This window comes from Agelaius phoeniceus, chromosome 4 (assembly GCF_051311805.1).
Source record: "Agelaius phoeniceus isolate bAgePho1 chromosome 4, bAgePho1.hap1, whole genome shotgun sequence".
Classification (NCBI taxonomy): Eukaryota; Metazoa; Chordata; class Aves; order Passeriformes; family Icteridae; genus Agelaius; species Agelaius phoeniceus.
This window is the reverse complement of record NC_135268.1, coordinates 71,692,658-71,715,180: the sequence shown is the minus strand read 5'-3', so window position 1 is coordinate 71,715,180 and position 22,523 is coordinate 71,692,658. Positions and strand designations below refer to the sequence as shown.

Genomic DNA, 22,523 nt, shown 5'->3' with positions numbered 1-22,523 from the left:
GTTCCAGTCTATCTTGAAGCCTGGGAAACTTTCTCCATGAGTGAGGGTCAGAGTCAGTGCTGGGGGTCAGGGCACCCCAGAGCAGACACAGAAATATTCCCTGTGTGCCCTGGGTTTGCACAGAGCAGTGGTGGGGAAGAAGTGACCACGTGGCTGTGGAAGCACAGATCTGCAATGCCCTGGGTTGCTGCTGAGCTGGACAGGGAGATTTTCCCTAAAAACCTCCTCCCTGGAGGATGTGGGGAGCAGCAGGAGCACATCTGGTGCAGAAGCGTGCGAGCTCAGCCTGCTCCTCCTCGCTCCCTGAGCCAGGATCCTGGGCCAGATGGGGCCTGGTGCAGCTGTGAGAGGAGACCCCGGATCCTGGCAGGCTCTGCTCCCTCCATCCATCTGGTGTCAAGTGCTGTGACTCCCCAGGAATTCCTGGCAGATGTCTGCCCCAGATAAGGGACCACACAGTGCCTGGCTGCTGATCCTGTGTGCTGTCACCCTGCTCCCTGCAGGAACCACTGCCTCTGCTGGGCTCTGGGATCTCTGCTGCACGAGTGGGAGCTCCCTGCCTCTCTGGGTGACTCAATCACCTACAGCACGTGAGCAACTATGGGGATAAATTGCAGAGGAAAGTTTTTTTTTGCAGGTTTAGCTCTGAGATTTCCATTAGATGCTTTATAGAAGGAGAAGAGGGGCCCTGGGCACTGGCTTTTTATCCCATCATTGTGTTCTGTCCCCAGCTCAGCCAGGCTCCTTGGGCTCTTCACGGAATCACAAATTGTTTGGGTTGGAAAAGCTCCCTAAGATCATCCAGTCCCCCAGCACTGCCAAGGCCACCACTAATGCATGTCCCCAAGTGCCACATCCACATGGCTTTTAAATCTCCACAGGGGTGGGGACTCCAACACTGCCCTGAGCAGCTGTGCCAATGCTTGACCATCCTTTGGGTGAAGAAATTTTCCCAATATCCAATTTAATTCTCCCCTGCCCCATCCTGAGGCCGTTCCCTCTGCTCCTGTCCCTGTTCCCTGGAGCAGAGCCCGACTCCCCCGGCTGTGCCCTCCTGTCAGGAGCTGTGCAGAGCCACAAGGGCCCCCCTGAGCCTCCTTTGCTCCAGGCTGAGCCCCTGCCCAGCTCCCTCAGCCTCTCCTGGAGCTCCAGACCCTTCCCCAGCTCTGGATCCTGGCAGGTCTGAATGCAGAAAGAAACAACCCTATTAAAAAAAGACTTTTTAGGTGCTGTGTACCCTGAGCCTGGCAGAGCCTTTGAGCTGCTCCAGGCTGGGCAGGGATGAGCCCTGGATGATCCCCAGCAAAGCACAGAGAGAGGATGCTGCAGAACTGACCCACAGTGAGGGTGGCACTGCTCAGCTCAGCATCCTTCTGGACTGGGCTTTATGGCACCAAAGGCAACAAGAGTTTATCACTTTCATTAATTCACCAGAGATCAGACACAAACAGCTGCCTGCAAAATCTCATTTCCTTGTTCTTCCTTTTTTATCTGTAATTTTGCTGAGCAGAGGCAGCAGCCACGAGGGACCTGAGCTCTGACCTGAGTGGTTTGCAGCACCAGAAAAGCTCAAGGTTCACCTGAACAATACACAGGCAATAATGATTTTTCTTGTGAAACTGGACTCTTCTTTTGAGCCAATCCAATTAAAAATGTCACTTTTCCTTCCCTTGGAGCAGACAGCACAGCCTGTATTGACACAGCTGCAAAGCACAGTCCTCTCCTTCTCCAGCACATCTTTTATTTAATGCCATCAGCTCTGTGATTTGGGGTGAATCCACCTGATATTGGCTCTTCCACACTCTGGATGCCTCCTCAGCTGGGGATGTGGGGAGAGCTGCAGGGGTTGCTCTGATCCAGAGCAGGAAATGAGAACCAGGCCCTGAGGGTGGTGTCACGAGCCTTGCTTGGTGTTTGCCAAATATTTGGAGATGTGGAGTTATGGGAAAGGAGGGAGAGGAAGGGCTGTGTTGATGCTGCACCTATGGGAAAGCCAGGAGCTGCTGTTACCTGCAAAGAACCCCCACAGATGGAAGCAGAGCCCTGGAGCTCTGGAGGGGACCACCCTGTCCCTTCTGTTGGTCTCTCTGCCCTTACAGGTGGGTGGTCCTCATCCTGTTGTCCACCTACAATGCTTCCAAAATTCAGACTTTTATATCCCAGCTGAGCTGAGATTACAGAGCAGCTTCCATGGAGGTGGATGCTCCTGGGACACTGGCACAGCTAAAAGCCACAGCACAGCAAACCCCTCCCCAATGGGGGCTGGAGGATCCTGTTTTGGTTCTGTTCTGCCAATAAAAGAGCTGAGGGAGGAGGGCTGAAGAGCCATTTGTAGAGTCTCTCTAGGGTTTTGAGCTATAAAGGGATCACTGGATGACCTAATCCAAGTCCACATCTATCATGGGTTGCTAAATAGCACCTCAGGAACAGGAGCCAAAACGTCTGGTCCAGAAAGGTCCTCGGTCTTGATTGAAAGGCGTGAGGAGACTGAGGATTTGCCACTTCCTTGCTGGCTTCTCTCACCGGTTACTCACCCTCTCTCTCTTACAACACGCCTCCAGCTTCTAAATTTAAAGATTTTCTGGCTTGACCTTCCAGACATTACTCCTTGTTGTTCCTTCTTTGGGGCACAACACACCCAGCGAGTGCCCAGGAAAATGCTCTCAAAGTGCAAACACCTCTGCAATTTTCTAAGTGAGCCGTGTAGACTCGAGCTTCACCTGAGCAAAACAAGTCCTTGAGCCCTCTGAACAACTCTGGTCTATTTTCATGCACATTCAAAACACAATTTTCATAATTGTAGGGAAAAAAATTAAGATATGATGGCCAAGCAGCCCAAATCACCCCTCAGTAAACCTGGGTTTGGGATCATCTGCATGTTTGATGAGGTTTTGCTTCATACAGAACTGAAAATGGGTGGGAATTATCAAGTATTTAGAAGGTTGACATTGAAATCTCATTTCCCTGGTCTACAAGAGCAGGATAAAATATCTTCAACACCCTTTGGATAGATAACCTGGTGGGGACTGGCTGCTGTGGTGCAAGGAGAGACTGGGTACCTGTTTTACAGGAACACAGGGAAGGGATGTGATGGATGCACAGCTTGCAGGGAGCTGGGGCCAGCTGGAAAGACAGAGGGGAAGGAAAGGGGATGGAAAAGCTGGAGAGCTCTGGGAATGCAGAATTTTGGGTACCATTGCTGGCAGAATGATGACCTCTGCTCCCAGGCACAGGTTGAAGCACAGCTTCCTCCCCATCTTGGGTTATCAGCACAGCTCATCTCCATCCCCACCTCAATTCTCAGGCACTGTGGTTTTTCTCCACTTGCCTCATTTTCCCTTCATCAGAAAGAGTTTCTCCTCTCAATTAGCAGCCCAACAATCTCCCCAATGGCCCATAAAATAATTAAAACAAGCCCCAAACAGGAACAACCTTTAACCCTGCCATCCTGCTCCCCCATTGCTCAGATTAACACATCAACTCTGCATCATTAATCTCCAAACTGTGCCGTTGAAGGAGCAATTTGTGTTCAATCAGCAACGGAGCAGGTATTAAACATTCCTTAGGCACGCAGGACACGAGTTACTCATTACAGAGGGAAATGTGTTGAAACATTAAGCAGAAAGCAGGGACCATGAAACATCCCTTTCCAGGTTTTCTGAGAAGCTGACCACAATTCCATACCTTTAGTAGCAAATGTGCATCTCCTGCTTTTAAGTGGATAATGTCACTGTTTTGTGGGACAATCAGGTTGACACAAGATGTGTCAAGGAAATTGGTGCTGCCAAGGAAATGATGTGCTGCCAATCCTCTTTTTGGGATGGAGGGATCAGTGATTGGGCCTGGGAGCAGGGAAGCTCTGGGGGAACATTCCCTTACAATATTCCCTTACCTGATCAAGTAGCAACAGAAGAGCAAGCTGAGGATGAAGACGAAGATGGCTGTGCCGAAAACCACGATGTATATGTTGAGAGGAAGGTTCTGGAACCCGATGTTCGGCATCCTGAAACTGTAATGCTGGAAGTCTGAGCTCATGGGTAGGCTGTGGAGACAGGGAGAAAGCACAGGGATGTGACATTCCTTAGGGATGCACTTTGCAGACCACTGGTCCCCTGAATGGATGTGGAGGGGGCTGGAGATCACTTCTCACTCATCCCCCTCCTCCTCCTCCTTGCCCAAAACCAAGTTCCCATCCTGGTAACCCTGAAAACAAAGCAAGGCTGGATCAGCTGGGGCTGGGATTTTCCTTCTCCCACTGTGAGCTTCTCCTCCAGCTCTTTTCCTTTCACACATCATCCTTCCAAGTTAACCACTGGATGAGATGGAGGGTGGGAATTGCATCCAAGCAGCCCCAGCTGCAGCCAGCATCCCTCAAACCCTGCAGTAACTTGGTAAAAATACTGAAAGCAGCCAGGAAACCTTGGAGCAAGTTTGCCTTCCCTTCCCCTCCAGTGGTTTCCAAGACTGACTCCTCATTCCATAGAAATCCTGCACCAAAACCATCAAAGATGAAAAGGAAGAGGACAAGGACATTCCCAGGACACACAGTAGTGCCGCTGAGAGAAATCATGGGGACTCTGTAAAGGAGCCTTTGTTTTCCCATCTGAGATGCAGCTTTGGTGGTTTAAGAGCACGTCTGCAGGTTTCAGCTTTGCTCCTCAGCACAGCCCCAGGCTCCTTCCCCCCAGGAAAGCCCCGAGGCACCAGCGAGAGGCAGCCAAGAGGAAGAGGCAGCAATTTTGGCTGTCATGTCCCACGTCTGGGACCCGTGACCAAAACCTCCCTCCCCTTGGAGAGCCCCAATTAAACCCCGAGCAGCTGTCTGGGATAAGGATTTCAGCAAATCCTGTCCCCCAGGATTTTAATTGCTCTTATTTATTATCTCTTATCTTCCTATCATTCTCTGAACCATTTGCCCTCAGATGATCACAACCGTTGCTGGCCAGGCACAAAGTTCCCCTGCCCCCAGCTTAGAAAAGGAAGTTAAAAATACACCTTGTTTTCCCTTCTGCCCACGGGAGAGCAACGTGTGATGAAGTTTTACAAGCAAGGAAAGTACCTGCAGTCTGAGCCCTGTTTCCCAAATAAAACCACCAAGGGATAACAAAACCCTCCCCTGGAGCAGGGAGTTTTCCACGGTGCAGTAATTGCACAGCTCCTCATTTTGCACGGGGTGGGAAGGCGGTGGGGAAACCGCAGGATCTGAACCCACACCCGCCGGGGAGCGATGCTCCAAAATCCAAGTGTCCCCTGAGAGTCCCTTCCAGCAGCATTCCTCACTCCCAAATCTCCTTTTCCCCCTTTTTTCATCAAACCCTGTGAGCTTTCCCCTGACTTCCCACGGGGAGCAGACTCACCTCTCATCCCGGCTGCCTCACCGGGACTGTCCCCTTGCTGAAGGCAACATCTCTGCCAGCCCCAAGCACCCGCCCGGGAGCCTCCCTGCTCCGGCTGCTTTCAGTTTCCTCCCTCGCTGGAAGTTTCGAGTCGATTTCTGGTAAAGCCTGGATTTGATTAAAGCCTCCAGAGACCAACACCACGCATGTTCAGAACCTCTCCTGGCCAACGTGGAACCGCTCCGAGAGCTCGGGGAGCCGGCACATCCCCCTGCCAGCGCTGGTGGGGATGGGATTTTATAGCCCAGCAACCACCCAGGAGGCAGCTCACGCTCCTCCACCGACGCCTGTTCCGCTCAGCTGAGCTGGTTTGCTTTGCAAATCGATTTTAAAAAGCCCAATCCAGCCCCCAAACCTTTGTTCCCAGCTCTGGCGGAGTTAATGCGCAGCTCGGAGCGGCGGGGCTGGGTTTGGGTTTCAGTGCTGTGGGTCAGAGGGATTTGGGACGGGTCAGGGGCTCCCCTCGGTCACACTTGGGGCATGAGGGTGTTTCAGCTGGAGGACACTGCCCCACCTCGCCCTCAGGGTGACAATCACTGCCTTTGGCCAGGGCTGGCTGCCTCCAGCTCCTCAGCCACCCCAGAGAAATGTCCTCGGTCTGGGAAAGCTCCAGGTGAATTTTTGCAAGGAAGGAGAAACAACTCTTGCAGCTCTTGGCAACAAAACCAAGCAGCGCTGGACTGTAGCTTTTCTTCCCTTTACAACTCTTCTAACTTGTGATGCTCTTCTCAGCAATCCTGCTAAGAGATTCTGTGGCTATGGAACATCCAAGGCTGCTTTTGGGACAGCAAATCTCATCAAGCCAGAAAAATTCCTCATGCTCGTGTGCACCTGAGCTGTGCTGCTCTTGCAGCAGTCCCCACATCCATGAGCACAGCTAGGAACCATCACAGCCCTCAGCAAATGGACAATCAGCAGAAACAGAGCTCAGACCAACCCCCCAGCACCCCACTATCCTCTCCAATGGAACCATTTCCCCAATATTTTGCCCCAAAAGAATGTCATGAACGCAGCCATGTCCTACCTGCCAGCCATGTCGTGGGGGCTCAACCTCCTGGGGACAATCCTTCTGTCCCCTGTGGTGCAAATCCAGGGAATCCCACACCAGATTCATCCAACCCCGGTGTGAAATAACCTTCTCCACATTGGAGCTGCCCTGGTCCTCCCTCCCTCCTGCTGCAACAGCTGAGAAACGTTACAGCAAAAACCACGGAGGTTAAAGGGGGAAAATCAGTTAGTCTGCCCAGGATCCAGGAAACTGTTAACTTTAAAAGACTCCAGTGAAATCTGATGATTTCAAGCAGCCAAGCTTTGGGGTTGTTTTTTTTTTTTTTTTAAGGGGAGTGGGGGGGAGGGAACTGTATTTTAAGCTGCTTCAGATTTGCAAGGGCGCAGCCAAAAGAAATAAAAAAGGAGCCATAAAGAAGGATGAAAAGTTTCTGGTGCAGAACAAAAGCCTCCCTGTTGCTCTCTCCATGGTCAAGGCATCTCAGAGCAGAGAAATGATGCTTGTGGGGCATCCATGGCCCCCAGCAGGTCCCTGAAACCCCTGGGATGGGGGACATGGGCTGCACACAGAAAAGGGGGCACTGGCACAGGGTGCCCAGAGAAGCTGTAGCTGCCCCTGGATCCCTGGAAGTGTTCAAGACCAGCCTGGATGGGGCCTGAAGTGACCTGGGACAGTGGAAGTTGTCCCTGCTCATGGGAGGGGGTGGAATGAGATGAGCTTGGAGGGCCCTTCCAACCCAAATCACTCCATGATTCTGTGAAAAACAGCAAGGAACAATGGTTCCTTGTCCTGGGATGCAGAGAGCCACAAATGGCAGAAGAACCTGAGCTCCTTCCTTACACCCTCCAATGACTCAGCAACGTGGGGCCAGGCACATCCACATTTCTCCAAGGAGGACAAACCCCAGCTTTAATTAAAAGCCAAAGTGCTGGTTAATGGCCCATCGAGCAGCCAAGGAAGGGAGTGTCACAGGTCAGCCAGCTCCAGCGTGGCAGGGCTTTGATTACAGTTGGGCTGTGAAAGGTAAACCTCCCCAAGCCACGTCCCAAATTAATCCCCATCAGAGCCACAGCAAGCCCTTAATACATGGGGCCAACCTTGTACACAGAACGCTCCTCAGGAGATCTCTCAGGGATTAATAAAGCATGCAATTGTCTGCTCACAGCTAGAGAAACTGAGGCAGGGAGGAGGAGGGGAGCGAGGCAGAGCTGTGGTCCATGAAGCCAGGGGGTGACACCAGGGATGCCACTTTAAGTAATGCCATGGGCTGAAAGCTGCAGATTTTTGCTTCCCCGCTGCTTTGCCACATGGATTGGAACTGTGTGCTCCTTCCTGGGGTTTTACTTATTAAAAGGAGCTGCTTGTCCTTTTTTTAAAAAAAATAATAATTATTATTTATTTATAACATTAGTGCATAAAGGGGCCATGTATGTGCTGTGCATCCTCACACCTAAATACAGCCCCATGCTGGGTGGAGCAGTGGCTTCTGCCTCTGCTGTTGTAAATAAACTCCTGTTTTTAGAGGGATTTACTTTATGTTTTCAAGACAAAAACAACTTTCTCCACGGGGGTTCAAAGCAAACTCAGCCTCAATCTCCTCAGCCATTAACTGCATGGAGCTGGTGGTTTGGGCATCCCACCGGCCAGGCTGGCAAAGCCAACTCATCTCCAGGAGCTTCAAACACCCAGCAGAGCCAGACACAGGCGAGCCTGAAATCACGAAATCTCAGGGAAAAGGGAATGCTAAGCCGTGGCCAAACTCCAAGCTGGAATATTTTATCGATGGGAAAGGTTTCAAGCGGGCGTGAACGGCGTCTCGAGTTTCAAAGGCGATTTCGCAACGTGTTTCAGACAGGTTTAACCAAAAGCGTTATTAACTGGTTGAAAGTTAAACTGGGAGCAGCTGACAAGACCTTTCTGAAACAGCCCAAGTTGTGATGCAAAGCAGGGTATTCTTCCATGGAATGGTTCTACAAGAGGAAGGTTATTTAATGGCTATGACTAACGGGATAATATTTAAAAGAAAAAGATTCTTCCAGGTGTTAAGAAGCGGCAGCCAGAGACGCCCTCGTTTAACTTGCAGGCAAAAAATCCCCCTCGTGGACCCCAAAAGCAAAGCAAAGCCCTGACCTCAAGCAGCTGGAAGGAATTTCCTTCAGCTCTGTCTCTGGAGCTGGTCCAGAGCCAGGATCTGCAGCGTGGTGATGGGAAAATCACAGGCAGCTGCAGAGCCAGCCCCAAACCAGCATTGCCATCACCCTAGAGATGCCACACAGCTGCATCCTGGAGCAGGGGGAAAACTCAGTGCTGCTCCAGCCAGGAGGGATGGCCTTTGCTGTCCAAAACCAAGGAACAACAGGATTGAGCATGGGGGGAGAACAAAACCTCTTGGCATGATGCAATTTCAAAGAGCTACCACGGGGATGCCACATCCAGTGCCAGCTCTGAGCAGCCAACCTGGCCCAGATCCTTCACTCCACAAACCTGGCAGGGAATGGAGGAGCGTGAGGGATGGTGCAAAGCTTGGCAGGATTATTGATTAGGGAAGAGGGAACATCCCAACAGGTCCCTCACACCACAGGCAGAGCTGTACCAGCATCCAGCAAAGCCTGGCTGGGGTGATGCAGCACCATCACAGCAACAGAAAGAACTTCTGGGTGTCAAACAGTACAAAAACCACATTTGTTTCACCCATTTTGGCTGCCTGCAGGTTTGGGGGTGCTGGTGGGTTTTTGTTGTGTGCCTGGACATCCAAGGAACCAAACTGACCTCCAAGAACAAAGGGCTTTGGACCTTTGATCCCTCCTCCCTGAAAGCGGATCCGATGTTTTTTTTGAACTGGAATCAGGAAATTTCCTGGCTGTGTTCCCCAGCAGGCTGACACCAAACACAAAACCTTAACCCTCTCCACTGCCTCTGGGCAGGGGACACAGAAAGTGACGTGACAACACGACAAAGCAATTGGAAAAAAAAAATAGGAAAGCCTAAGGAAAGCAACATCCGGCAGCACGACTGTACTGCTGCAATTTCCAGCAAGTCCTTCTGATTCCAGGCAGTTGAAGAAACAATTAATCCCAGAACTTTAAAACTGAAGAGAAGCTTTAAGTGGGAAAATGTTTTTGCTACCACTGGCAGAGAAATGTGCAGAAATGGGTCAGCTGCAGCTCCCATCACCCACTGTAAAGTCAAGTTCCTTCTCCTGGCGCCGTTGGAAAAGCAAACCAGAGGTTTGCTCAGGGCTGATTTTGCAAGTTCCAGGAAAACAGGCAAAAATAAATAGAAAAAAAAATAATAAAATCAATAGGACAATTTAATACAGTCTGGAGGAGGGGGGAGCAGAGTTTGGAAGAGAGCCCTGCCTGAGCTCCCATCAGGGATGAGAACTGGGAATCACTTCCCAGGAGGGTTTGAAGCAGAGCTGGCAGAGCCTCTCTGAGAAAGGCTCACACCAGCTGCCCAAGGACAGCTCCATTCACTGCTCAGAGATGAAATAACACTTGAGGAATCTTTCCCCTTTGGCCTTGGGGATTTGTAATTATTTTTCCCCCCTTTTCCTGGCATGCAGTTCCAACGTCACGAGCCTGTGAGCTCACTCTTCCTCCCCAAAGTGTGGTGGGAAAGGATGTGCTGCTGCCTCCTCCTGCCCCCAGCCCTCTTTGTACTCCTGAGGTGAAAAGAGGAGGCAGGAGCCATCACTTCCCTTTATGGGCTGATGGTGGTGGGACAAACATTATTACATTTGGGTGTATTTTAGCCCAAAAAGAGCAATAAGAGCACAGGCAAGTGGGAATAATCTCCCATCTTCATTTGTGGTAGGTTTTCCTTGTTCACAGTGTTCCCCAATATAAAGGTTCCATGGGGAACATAAATTGGAAACTCCATGAGAAACACTCAGCCTACACAGCTGAAGGGTCAGAGCAGAGAAATTGATCTTAAACACTCCAGGGAATTTGAAAAATTCCTGGGTGATGACACAGAGTTGTGGGAAGCAATGGGGACTCCCAAAATATCACAATTGGAAGAAAAAAAATAAAAAATCCCACTTTGATCAAGTTGTCTTCAGGCTGAACCAAAACCAATCACTTTCCATGGAGCCAAAGAGCAACTTGCCCTCTCCACCCTAATACTGAGAAGCAGATGGATTAAACAACTTCCTAAAACCCTTTTTTCCCTCATTTCCTAAGCTCCTTTAATGAAGGAAAAAAAATGATGATCACTGCAACACACAGGAATCAATAATCCTACAAAACCCTGCTGGAGATGAGCACCCTGAACCAGTGATGGGATCACAGCTGCCAGCAGCCATCCTATAAAGGCAGTTGGAGGAGCCAAGCACAATTTGGGAACAGGAAGGCAGAATGATCTAGTTGACACTAAATAAGGTTGCTAGGTTATGGATTTTTGTGAGGGGGGGCATAATCTGAAAGGGGATCCAGATGGCTGTAAAGCCTTGTGGTGGAAAAGCAGCATGAGGCCAGAGAGGGAAGAATTCCTCTTTATGCTGCTGCTGTCTGCTCCTGGATCCTGGCTTTCAGTCCTCAGGAATGCACCCTTTAATTTGCACCATTTATATTTGAGGTAAAAATTAAGAAGGGGTAGCTGGATGGAGAAGAGTGAAAAAGCTCATGACTGGATACTGGGGAAAAACAGTCCCTAAACAAATCCCATGGAGCAGCCATTCCCCCAGGCCCCCTTTGATCCAGCCAGGTTTGGATTTTACAATCCGGACAGCCTGAAAAAGGCTTCAGGGAAACCCAGACAATCCCAAACCCCAGCCTGCTGGGAATTCACACCAATGCCACGTCACTGATGTTTCCAATTTTTCCTAATACTTCCAAAAACTGAGCTGCACAAACAGTCCACCCTTTCCTGGTTTTGACCCAAGTACTGGAATTTAGGGGAGCATTTTTTTTTATCATTCCTTCTCCCTTGCTAACAGAGACTGGAATGGTTTTGCAACACTTCAGAGAGTCCAGCAAAAAAACCTCCTGGGAATCATATGGAAACAAGACAAAAACTGCTTCACCTCTATGGGACTGGCACAAAAAAGGTGGCTGCAAGGATGGAAAACCCCTCAAAATTTAGTTGGGAATGGAAAATGGAACTTTTCCACAGCCAGACTTGCACAACTGAGGTGCTTGAAGAGAAACATCCACCAGCCAACAAATGCATCTCCTCCTCTGTCACAGTCCCAGCACCAAGGGTGATGCCATGGGATATCATCCTTTTTCCATATTCTCCAGGAACTGTGGCCTGACCTTAGTGGGGTGCAGAAAATGAAGGGACCTTAGTGAAGCACTGGCACAGTGGATTCCCTATCCCTGGAAACGTTCAAGGCCACGTTGGAGCAACCCTGTCTAGTGGAAGGTGTTCCTGCTCATGGCAGGGTGTGGAATGAGGTGGCCCTGAAGGACCATCCCAATCTAAACCATTCCATGATTCTGTGATTCTAAAATCCAGGTGGAGCCATACCCCAGGAGTCTGTAACCAGGAGGTGATGGACAAACAGGTGTAAATTTTCAACACCACCTGCCCACACCTCTCCTTTGCTTCTTACAGGGGTTCCTCAAAAACTGAGCCCTAAATAAGCAAAACCTCAATTTACAGCTGTGCTGCCGATGCACAACTTGTTTTTAAAATTAAAAAAAAAAAAGCAAACCAAAGCAAACACCTTTTGTGAGTTACTTAAAATTTACATTTTTCTTCCAACTGACTGAATGACTGAACAAAACCTGCTAAATATTTTCTGAGAGCTTCGAGGCTACAAAGTTAAAAACCACCAGTGGGAATTTCGTGTAACAGTTTACTGTCAGATCTCCACGAATTCCCGGGTGCTGAATCGCCTACTAGAAGGGAAAATATATGAGTGGCACTAAGGAGGTGGCTTAGCAACGAGCAGGCTGGCAGCTTCAAGTGGCTTTTTAAAGGTCAAGAGAGAACACGGTGCCTGGAGCCCTCACGTTCCATTTTTTTACTACAATTTAATGATATTTCTGGCCAGCCCGGTTATTAAATCGCCGCCTCGCACCAGCCAGCCACACATCTGTTAAACCCAGGCTTTAAATGAAGACTTTCCCCTCCTAAATATCCCCTTTCAACCCATTCTCACCTTCGGCGAAGTGAAAAGCTTTGTCGGGATGAAACACAAGGAGAGGTCCCAGCACGGAGGGGATTTTTGGGAGGTGCTGCTGAGCAGCATCATTGAAATTCAGCGGGAGAAGCCGGTTTTCCTCGGCTCTGCGGGGGCTGCCATGTTAAATCACATTTGGATTCACAGTACAAGGCTGCTAAAATACCACCACGGCGCCTATTGGCACATTTCAATGAAAACGCCGTGGCCTCATTAGTAGAGTGGAAATTATGAGCTTGTCTTTGTATATATTTAAAAGCTTGCCTCTGAAACTCTACTGGGTCGGGGCCAGGAATTCCTGGCTCTGAGCTCCTACCACTCTGCAGTTCGGGATCGCTTTGCTCACACAGGTCAAGCGACCACGCAGCCATCGACCCGGGAGAAAAGGCATTTAAAAAGTGCCCTGAGGGGAGAGGCAACAGGGTTTGAACTAAACCCTCCTCCCTGTCAGCTCCCTGCGAGCTGGTTAGGCAGCAAGTCCTAATGAAAGTGCAGGTTGTAATTAAGAGGATGCAGGAATGTGGGTGTGTGGAGTTTCATCCTGCTCCCAAGAGCTGGGGTGAGAGCATCCTGTCAGCCCAGAAGCCCAGAGGGGAATGGACCACAAAAGCCCAAATCCTTTAAAATGAGGGGCAAAGTCGTGAAATAACACGGATCTGGTCCTCTCAAGATGGGAATTTGCAGGTCTCTGTGAAGGAAAACTTTAGGCTCAGCTCCCTACTTACCTGCACGGGCGCCGCAACGCAGCCAAGCCACGCAAACCCAACGTATCTGCTTGAACAGCTACCGTGCTTTGGTACCAGGGATGCTGGAAGAAAAGAGAAAAACACCCTAAAAATTGCACAAAAATCCAGAGGGAGCAAGGCAGAGGATGAAGACGTGGTTTTTAAATGCTTGGATTCTAGGAGGCTCCCAGAAATTGCTTCAGCTCTTGGTAACAGCGCAGAGATCCCCTTTTAAAACACGGCGGTGACGTTGAGCGGCATCGAGAGAACGGGGGGGAGGCTTGGCTAATCCTCACAATTTTATAAGCATCTGAGACACTAATCCCTTGATCTCATTGAAAGGGATTAGAATTACTCCCTTGCCAGGAAATTTAAGAAGTTTTCTACCAGATGTAAACAAAAGCACGGAGCAGCCCGCAGAGATGGCTGCCACACAGCGAGTCCTCACAGAGAAATCTGCATCTGGGCTGGTTTTGGGGTGGAAAAGGGGGATTTCCAGCCCAGTGTTGCACAGGGTTGTCTGGAAAGATGTGGGTATCCAAGGCAAGCCTGATCAGTCCATCCACAATAGGCTCAAGACAGGATCCCATCCTGGGCAAGCAACCTGCCAGGGATTCACAACTCATCTTTGGGCTCCAACTCTTATGGAAATGGATGCTTTAGCTAAAAAAAAAAAAAAAAATCCATCCCAACCACCTGACTTGTTCTGCATTTGCCTAGGAAAACATCATTTTAATAATAAGAATAAGAAAAAAAATCTGAGCAACAAAACTCAAGTTGTGCCCAGCTACACAGCAGCCTTCAACCACACAGCTTTGTGATAAGGACCTGGGTTGATAAGGAAAATATAACATGGAACCCTCATGGAAACAGACTGGGATTTGCTGCTACCCTCACAATGAGTGATTCATAATACTGAAGAATAAATTATTTCATTTAGAAGATGAGGCAGGCAATGTGCAATCTGGGGTTTGATATCAATTTGCTACTAAGTTGGATGTGCCAGCTCAGAACATCAAAAGCTGAGATAAATCAAACCTAGAGGAAGCAGAAAGGATTTAGGGAATCCTTTGGAGAGGAAATACAACTTTTGTTAGAAAACAGAAGTTTTCTAAGAAAGAAACGAAACTTTTGTCAATGCTTACTTCTTTCCTCTTTTAAATTCCATCCAAAAAAGAAACCTAAAGGGACTCAAGTTCCAACCTCAGTATAAACAAGACCACAATTTCATCAGCTTGTCTTAAAACCCCTCCTTTTGGAGGTGCCTGAAAGGATGGCAGCAGAATTCCTCTTCTCCAGCCCATTTTTCTGCAGGACCATATCATTTTTAGTTTTTAGGCACAAATACCCAGCATCCCCACTGCAGTCCCATCTCCCAAGTCCCTGCACTCTCTTGCTGCCAGCTTTAGCATCAAAGGCTGGAATAAATCACCTGATGTCAGGCTTGTCTGCAGCTCCATCCCTCTGCCCTGGCTGCAACACATCCCAGGTCTTTCCCATCACCTCCTTGACCTGCTCCTCCTGCTGCATCACTGGCAGCTGCATGGGGAAGATGCTTCAGGAGGAGGAGGAGGACGCAAGGAGGAAGCTCCAAGAATGGTCAGAAGCACAGGACAGCTCAGCACCCCTCAGGCAAAGCCACAGATGAGAAAATGATCCCTTTTTCCTGCTTTTACTCCCAAAGTGCCACCCCCAAACAACACTCAGCACAATGGTGAGGCTCTTTTGGTGTGAATGCCAAGCAAGACCGGGGTGCAGGGCTCAGGTGACGGACACCCAACCCACAACAGCTCCACCAGACAGGCTCCAGCCAGCTCATCCCAATTTATTCAGCCCTCAAACCACCCAACATCACACAATCCCATCCCACTTCAGATGGCCACCACCACCACAGCCTCCAAAAGCCTTTTATTTTATCTCACACGCCAAGAGAGAAAAACACCGGGTCTAAGGGGTCTAATGCAACACTTCTCAACTAAAAAGCGAAAGAAAAAACCCCAACCCCGCAGCTTGGTTTGAGCAGAGCCAGGAAATTGCCTCGGGGGAAGCCCAGCCTGGCGACGGTTTTTACAGGGAACAATAGGAAAATGGAAGTCGCTAAAGCACCGAGGAAATATTTGCCTGCTCGGGACAAAGCTCTACGAGGAGAGAAGTTGAACTTGATCCCTACAATCCGAGAGCCCCGGTCAGCGGGAGGCACGATCCACTCCATCCACTCGGGTGGATTTGTTGTAGTTGAAGTCGTTGGCTGGGAACTGACCCCTCCAACCCAGTTCTGATGGGTAATTTGGCTTCACCCACTTTCTTACCTGCCGGGCTGCTCCTCCTGGATTTCAAGGACCAATGGGAGAGCTGAAATGCCCTGGTTTAATGCCTGGGAAGCCGCACGGTCACGGAGCTCTTGTGTTTTCCCCAAAATACTCCCATAAACCGAGAAGCTGGGAAACTCACTCCTTCTGCACAGGCTGGGAGAGGCTGGAATCAGGAGGGCAGCTCCCTCCTGCTCAGCACTTTCAGTTTCTCTCTCCAAGCACTCTCCTGGCACAACTTCCTCTAAAGCGCTTTGCGAGTGAAAAGCTGCATTAGTGGTGGGATTAATCCTCTGAGGGGATAATAAAATCACAGAATCATGGAATCGTTTAGGTTGGAAAAGCCCTCTAAGGATAACCCAGCACTGCCAAGGCCTTCACTAACCCACGTCCCCAAGTGCCACATCCTCATGGCTTTTAAATCCCTCCAGGATGGTGACTTCAGCCCCTGCCACGAAAAAGTGGTGTCAAAGGCCTTGCCAAAGTCCAGAGAGACACACCCACGGCCCCTCCTTCACCTGCCAAAACAGGTCACCTTGTCACAGCAGGAGATCAGGTTGGTCAGGCAGGACCTGCATGTCACAAACTGCCACTGGCTGCTCCAGATCCTCTGATTGCCCTGCTGGTGCTGCTCAGGGTGATCTGCTCCTGTCACCTGACTGACAGCTCTGTAGTTCCCAATATCCTCCTTCCTGCTCTTCTTGTAGTTCCCAATATCCTCCTTCCTGCCCTTCTTGTAGCTGTGTGTGTCACATCTGCTCACTTCCAGTCAGCTGGGACCTCCCAGTTAGCCAGGGCTGCTGGGAAATCATGGAAAGTTACCCCCATCCATTGCAGCAATCCATTGGTTTGAGTCATCCCACATGACTCTCTGCTGGCAATCATGTCACAGCTTTCCTGATGCACAGTAGCTTCCAGATCCTTCTCCTGTTGGTGACCACGCTGTGGGTGCTGCTGCAGGTGCACTTCAGTTGGGTTATCAATCCCACCACCTTTTTGGAGAAGTCCCAGTTCCTATATGACCATTCTTAGGGGCTTTTCATGGTTTCCAACACATCAATAACCCCTGTGGCTGTCACATGGATCTCCATGCTCTGCCTCCATGCAGACAGCACACTGAAGGACATGCTGTCCCCTAAATATTGGGATGGGCCTCCAGGATTATGCCATGCAAAGATCCTTTTCCCCCTCAGAGCCAGGAAAATCCAAGTTCTTCAGCAGTCTTGGTGTCCTGCAAACCCACCCAAAAACCCAACTAAAGCCAAAATAAGCCTGGAGAAGTCATTCCTTCTTGCTCCTCACACTCACAGTCCTGAAGATGAAGCAAAAAAAGCAGGATATCCCTGCCTAGGCTTCCCAGCACCCTGCCCTCGCTGCTCCTCCTGTTTCTCAACATCTCTGCTTTTTCCACAGCCTGATCCAGCTGCAGCTCCAGCACTGGAGCAACATGAGACCTCACAGCCTTCAGGTACACTGAGCCAGCTGCTTCCAGCTGATGTGGTCCATGAGCTCCTGCTGCCCATCCACTCATTGGCATTAGGGCCAGGCTTGTCTCCTCTCACCACCCATTCAGCACTGCAAGTGTTTGTGAGCAGGACACCTCCACATGTGGATGGAACCCTTTAGATCTGTTTTTTGTTCTTTGATGGAATTTAAACATGCCAGACAAGTAGGAAAACGACACATTCCCTGTGTTACTGTTCCAGAGGGAACAGCATCCAAAAATGACACAGCTCCATCTCCAGCAGGGACCTCTGCATCCCAGGATGGAGGAACAGGCCCTGCTCCAGCCCACTGTCAACGTCAGGGCTTTCCCATCCCTCAGGTCAGGGAGCAAATCACCACTGCCCACGGCTGCAGCAAAACCACGTGGGTAAGGATCATCTCCTGAAGCGTGTTTCCCATGGGATCCCTGGCATTCCTCGTTGTCCATGGGATCCCTGGCATTCCTCGTTGTCCATGGGATCCCTGGCATTCCTCCTTTTCCATGGGATCCCTGGCATTCCTCATTTTCCATGGGATCCCTGGCATTCCTCGTTGTCCATGGGATCCCTGGCATTCCTCCTTTTCCATGGGATCCCTGGCATTCCTCCACACAGTGAGCGGCACCTGCCGGGCTCAGGCAATGACTGGGCTTACTCACAGTTAAGCCAGGCTCAGGCAATGACTGGGCTCACTCTGGGCTCACTCACAGTTAAGCCAGGCTCAGGCGATGACTGGGCTCACTCCAGGCTCTCTCGCAGTTAAGCCGGGCTCAGGCAATGACTGGGCTCACTCTGGGCTCTCTCACAGTTAAGCCGGGCTCAGGCGATGACTGGGCTCACTCTAGGCTCCCTCACAGTTAAGCCGGGCTCAGGCGATGACTGGGCTCTCTCGCAGTTAAGCCGGGCTCAGGCGATGACTGAGCTCATTCATAGTTAAGCCGGGCTCAGGCGATGACTGAGCTCATTCACAGTTAAGCCGGGCTCAGGCGATGACTGGGCTCTCTCGCAGTTAAGCCGGGCTCAGGCGATGACTGAGCTCATTCACAGTTAAGCCGGGCTCAGGCGATGACTGGGCTCTCTCGCAGTTAAGCCCCGTATCACACCATCACTGATGCCGCTTTAGAGCCCTGTCAGCGGCTCGGGGTGGGGACACGGGAACACCAGGACGGCCGCTCCCAATCTGAGTCTGAGCGGTTCCAGGGCAACAGTGACAGGGGAGGGAATGGCTGTGACGGCCGATCTTATCTTGTGTCAACAACACTCAGCTTTAAGGGGAATGATTGCAGGAACAAAAACAAACAAACCCAGCTCGGGCACACCAACCGCTGCTGAGACCGGGGGAGCTTCCACCCCAAAAAACACCCTCCAGGCTTCCACACCAACGGTCCAAATTGGTCCAAATTGGCTGAGGAGCAGCAGAAGGATCTGCACCTCCTGCCAGGGCCCCAAGGACGGGCTTGTTTGGGTTTACCGTGCAGCAGGAGCCTGGCAAGGTGGGGGAGGACCACGGCTCAGCGCTGTCATCCCAAGGCAGAAGGCTCCAGGTGGGAACAGGAAACGAGCACCAGCTGTGCCTCTCTCCACCTTTTCCACATCCAAATGTTGTTTTATGGCTGTGAGGGAATCACTCACAACACATCTTCTGCCACACAGCCCGAGGGGAGGTGACAGCAGGTCACTGGCAGGGGTGACCCAAGGGGGAACACCTGGAGAGATGGTCCAGAAGCACAAAAGCCCTGCTTGCAAAGCCAGGAGTCCTCCTGTCATCCCACACATCATTTAGCCCAGGAAGCAGCTGGAAGTTGGCTCTTCTTGGGTACAACCTCCAGGCTTGGTTCAGATCCATAGTCCTGAGCAGCTCTGCTGCTTCCTTGCCAGGGAATCCTCCTCCTCCTCGTCCACACCATCACCTGCCTCTCCCCCAGGGCAGGGCCAGATCACTCTCCAGCCAAGAACAGTGGCAACAACCAGCAGCCATCACCTTATTTCCCATGTGGCACACAGTGTTCCTCATCTGAAGGTCCAACAGATCCCACACCATTCAGAGCACGCTGACCCCAAAGGTGTCCTTCATGGCTGGTCCATCACAGTTATCTCCAATCACACCTGCAGGTGACTGGATCTGAGCCTGGGATGCACAAGCAGCAAGCTCCAGCAGAGCTGACTCACCTCCACATCTTGTTCTCCCCAAATCTGAGACAGCCTTTGACCAAACAGCAATGCCAGCAACACAAGAAGCAGACCTGGAGTGTCCCAGCCTTGGTGAACGGGGACAAAATCAGCAAACCTGAGCTGAGCAGGGGTGGAACAGAGGTTGTGGGAGGTTGTGGAGGGGATCTCCTCCAGCAGCAGGGCTGGGAGATGTGGGAAATCACCACCACAGCCACCTCCAGCAGCTCCACCACCCGCTCAGGATCAGGACCACCATCTGCCAGCACAGCCCTGTGACCTGGTAACGGGATCACATTGGTGCTCCTGTCTGCTTCTGGCACAAAGGGCTGGAAGCATTTATTTTCCCTTTTTTAATATGTTTTAAATACCTCAATTAGTGCATGTTGGGTTCCTTCCACATTGCCCCCAAGCAGTTCTTCTGTCAGGGGCTCTACCCTTCCACTGCTGATTATTAGTGGGGCACGGGGTTGTTATTTTTTTCCAGGCCAGGGGCCAAATTTGTATTTAATTTTTGCTCCAGATGGCACAGCACTCCAGATGCATCAGCTGGAGCATTGAACCTGTATGAATAAAGTAATAGAGCAAACAACATGATTTACTCAGGGGCTGTTTGACACGCTTAAGGTGCTTTGTGTACATCTGTTGTGTAAAAAAAAAAATAGCATTCAAATGAATTCAGATGATGGTTTCACTGTTAAACCCCAACACCTGAGGGAAATGAAACAGCAGTAGGAATCTAAAAAATAATGATGATGATGATAATATTAGAACTTATATTTTACTAATGTAAAGTCAAGGATATATTAAAAAAAAAAAAAAGGCTGATTTCAGCCATCACTGCTGAGTATGGGCCTGGGTTTTGTTCACCTTCCTCTGTTCCCAAAGCTGCTGCTGGCAGCAGGTCTTGAAAACCAGGGTCAGAGTTCTCCCAGGAGAAGGGCTGGTGATCCCAGATTTCAGCGTGGTGCTGAGAGCTTATGGCTCTGCTCACCCGAGGAGATGCAAGGAGGACACCAGAGGACAACCACGAGATGTTCCAGTTATGCTTCTGGCAAATGCACCCCGTTCCCAGAAAGCTGCTGCATCCCTCTGGCACAGCCTGCAGCCAGGATGTGCTCCCTGCAAACTAAAGCACCCAAAATAACTCAGAGTGGGAAAAAAAAAAAAAAAGACAGACATTGAGTAGTCGGGTTTATCTGCCCGGGCACATGAATAGCCGCCGTGTAAAAACCAGCTGAGCCCGCAAACGCTTGGAAACAAAGGGATGGGGGGGAGGTGTCTTTTTGCTTGGCTTTGCTCGGTTCAGAGCATCCTTGGGCTGTGAGAGCCCGTCCTGGCGGCACCCGAAACAAAGGAAAGCCGGGAGCTGTAGGCAGGAGCCAGCTGGGGAAAACCGGGACGAGGAGGAGGAGGAGGAGGAGGAGGCACCCGCATCGCCCTCCCCGGCAGCTGCGGAGCCGGGCTCGCGTGTTGCCGAACACGTTATCCATGGCAGGAAACTCGAGATCAAAGGCGAGGAGCGTGCCAGAGCAAGATGTCATCCAAGCCTCCTGCCAAAGGTGTGCACGGGAGGGGAGAAGCACCCCCAGACACACACGCTGGCACATCCGACGGAGCTGGCGCCGCTCGCTCGTGGGGTGACCGAGACCCACGGCGCGCTCTCCCCTCCTCCGTGCACGCCGGCGAAGACAAAGCCAGGCTCTGAACTGAACAAACAAAATAAAACCAAAACCCCAAACCGCAGGAGGTGCTTTTTTTTTACCCGTGGGTTTCCAGTCCCCAGGGTCCCACGCAGGTCGCCTGCCAAAGCGGCGGGCGCAGGGAGGGCACGGACGTGGCGGCACGGCAGGAACAGCAGCGCAGTGTAACTCCAAAAAAGCAGCTTTTCCCATTTCTGGGTGCCTTTTTTTTTTTTTTTTTTTTTTTGGTTTTCTTTTAAAGCAGAAGAAACCCGCAGCGTCCTGTCTCGGCCCCAGGAAAGCAAGGGGACGTGTCTGATTCCAAGCCAGCGGCCACTGGGAACAGAGGTGACCTGGGGACCCTGAGCCGAGCGTGGGGTGGGACCCCCAGGAGCTCCCCCACATCAGGGGGTTCAGGCAGGATAGGGACATGTCCCCTGTCCCTTTGTGCCCCCCACAGCATCCCTCCGGGGTGATGCAGCCCCAGTCCATGGCTCCAGCCGCGGGGCTGTCCCCTCTGCCCCCACAAGCGGGACCTTATGGCAGCCCTACAATGCTGCCAGACGCCCCAAGACCCCCTTTGGGATCTGCAGGGACGTGGGGGCTGCTCCATTGCCCTGTGGAGGTCCCTGTCCCAGAGGGGACTGGAGCAGAGAGAGAGGGACAAAGAGGGACCCTGTCCCCCATGCGAGCTGCTGAGGAGGGAGGGGGTGCCCCTGCCCCACAGGGGGGGAGGATGGAGGGGGAGCCCTGTCCTATAGAACAAGGCACAGGGAGAGGGTCCTGCCCCACAGAGGGCTGGGAAACAGACCCTGCCCCACAGAACAAGGCACAGGGAGAGGGGATGGAACAGACCCGTCCCTACAGAATAAGGCGCAGGGAGAGGGTACAGCCCAAAGAGGGGATGGGGGAAGGACCCTTCCCTGCAGAACAAGGCACAGGGAGAGGTCCCACCGCACAGAAGGGCTGCAGGAGGGTCCCTTCCCTACAGAACAAGGCAATCAGGGAGGGTCTTGCCCAAAGCGCAGCTGCAGGACGGACCCTGCCCCACAGAGCGCTGCACAGGGAGGGACCCCAGGCACACAGGGGGGATGCAGAGCGGTCCCTTCCCCACAGAACACGGCACAGCGAGGGGTCCCACCCCACACGGGGGTCCCCAGAGGGGGTCCCCTGCCCTCATGCGGGCGCTCGGGGGGGTTGCGGTCCTCCGGCCCCCCAGGGGGCTCCCGCCCCCCGCACTCACCCGCCGCCGCCGCGCCGTCCCGCCGGGGCTCGCGCCGCCCGCACCGCCCGGCCCGGGCAGGACCCGGATGGAGCCGCCCCGCCCCGCCCCGCCCGGAGCCGGGCACGGCCTCGCCGCGAGCACCGCGCATGCGCCGAACGGGGACGGGGCGGGGCCAGCGGGGACGGGGCGGGGCCAGGGGACATGAGGGGACAGCGCGGTGGGGAGGGGGGGGAACAGGGGTGACACGGGGACAGGATGGGACAAGGAAAGCAGGTGGCAAGGAATGACGGGAAAGGGATGATGGGATAGGGGAAGGTGACAGAGGTGATGGGGCGTGACGTGGGTGATGGGAGTGACAGCGAAAGGAGGTGGCGGGCGGTGACCCGGGGAGGGG

At 51.8% G+C, this 22,523-nt stretch overlaps 1 protein-coding gene across 6 annotated transcripts in view; it reads right to left on the bottom strand.

The window, feature by feature from the left end:
- The window catches only part of RNF24 (ring finger protein 24), a 30,294-nt gene extending 8,014 nt beyond the window's left edge, over positions 1-22,280 (bottom strand). The window contains exons 1-3 of one of the 6 annotated variants that reach the window (XM_077177863.1): positions 22,148-22,239; positions 13,261-13,343; positions 3,893-4,042 (exon numbers count right to left, since the gene is read on the bottom strand). In XM_077177863.1, coding sequence (XP_077033978.1) covers positions 3,893-4,035 — 143 coding nt within the window. In that variant the 5' untranslated portion in view covers positions 4,036-4,042; positions 13,261-13,343; positions 22,148-22,239. Of the gene's footprint in view, positions 1-3,892; positions 4,043-5,357; positions 6,512-12,514; positions 12,647-13,260; positions 13,344-15,569; positions 15,710-22,147 lie in introns of those variants that run through there. The other 5 variants (XM_054633328.2, XM_077177859.1, XM_077177861.1 and 2 more) reach the window with 5 other exon arrangements.
- Between the last annotated feature and the right edge of the window lie 243 nt (positions 22,281-22,523).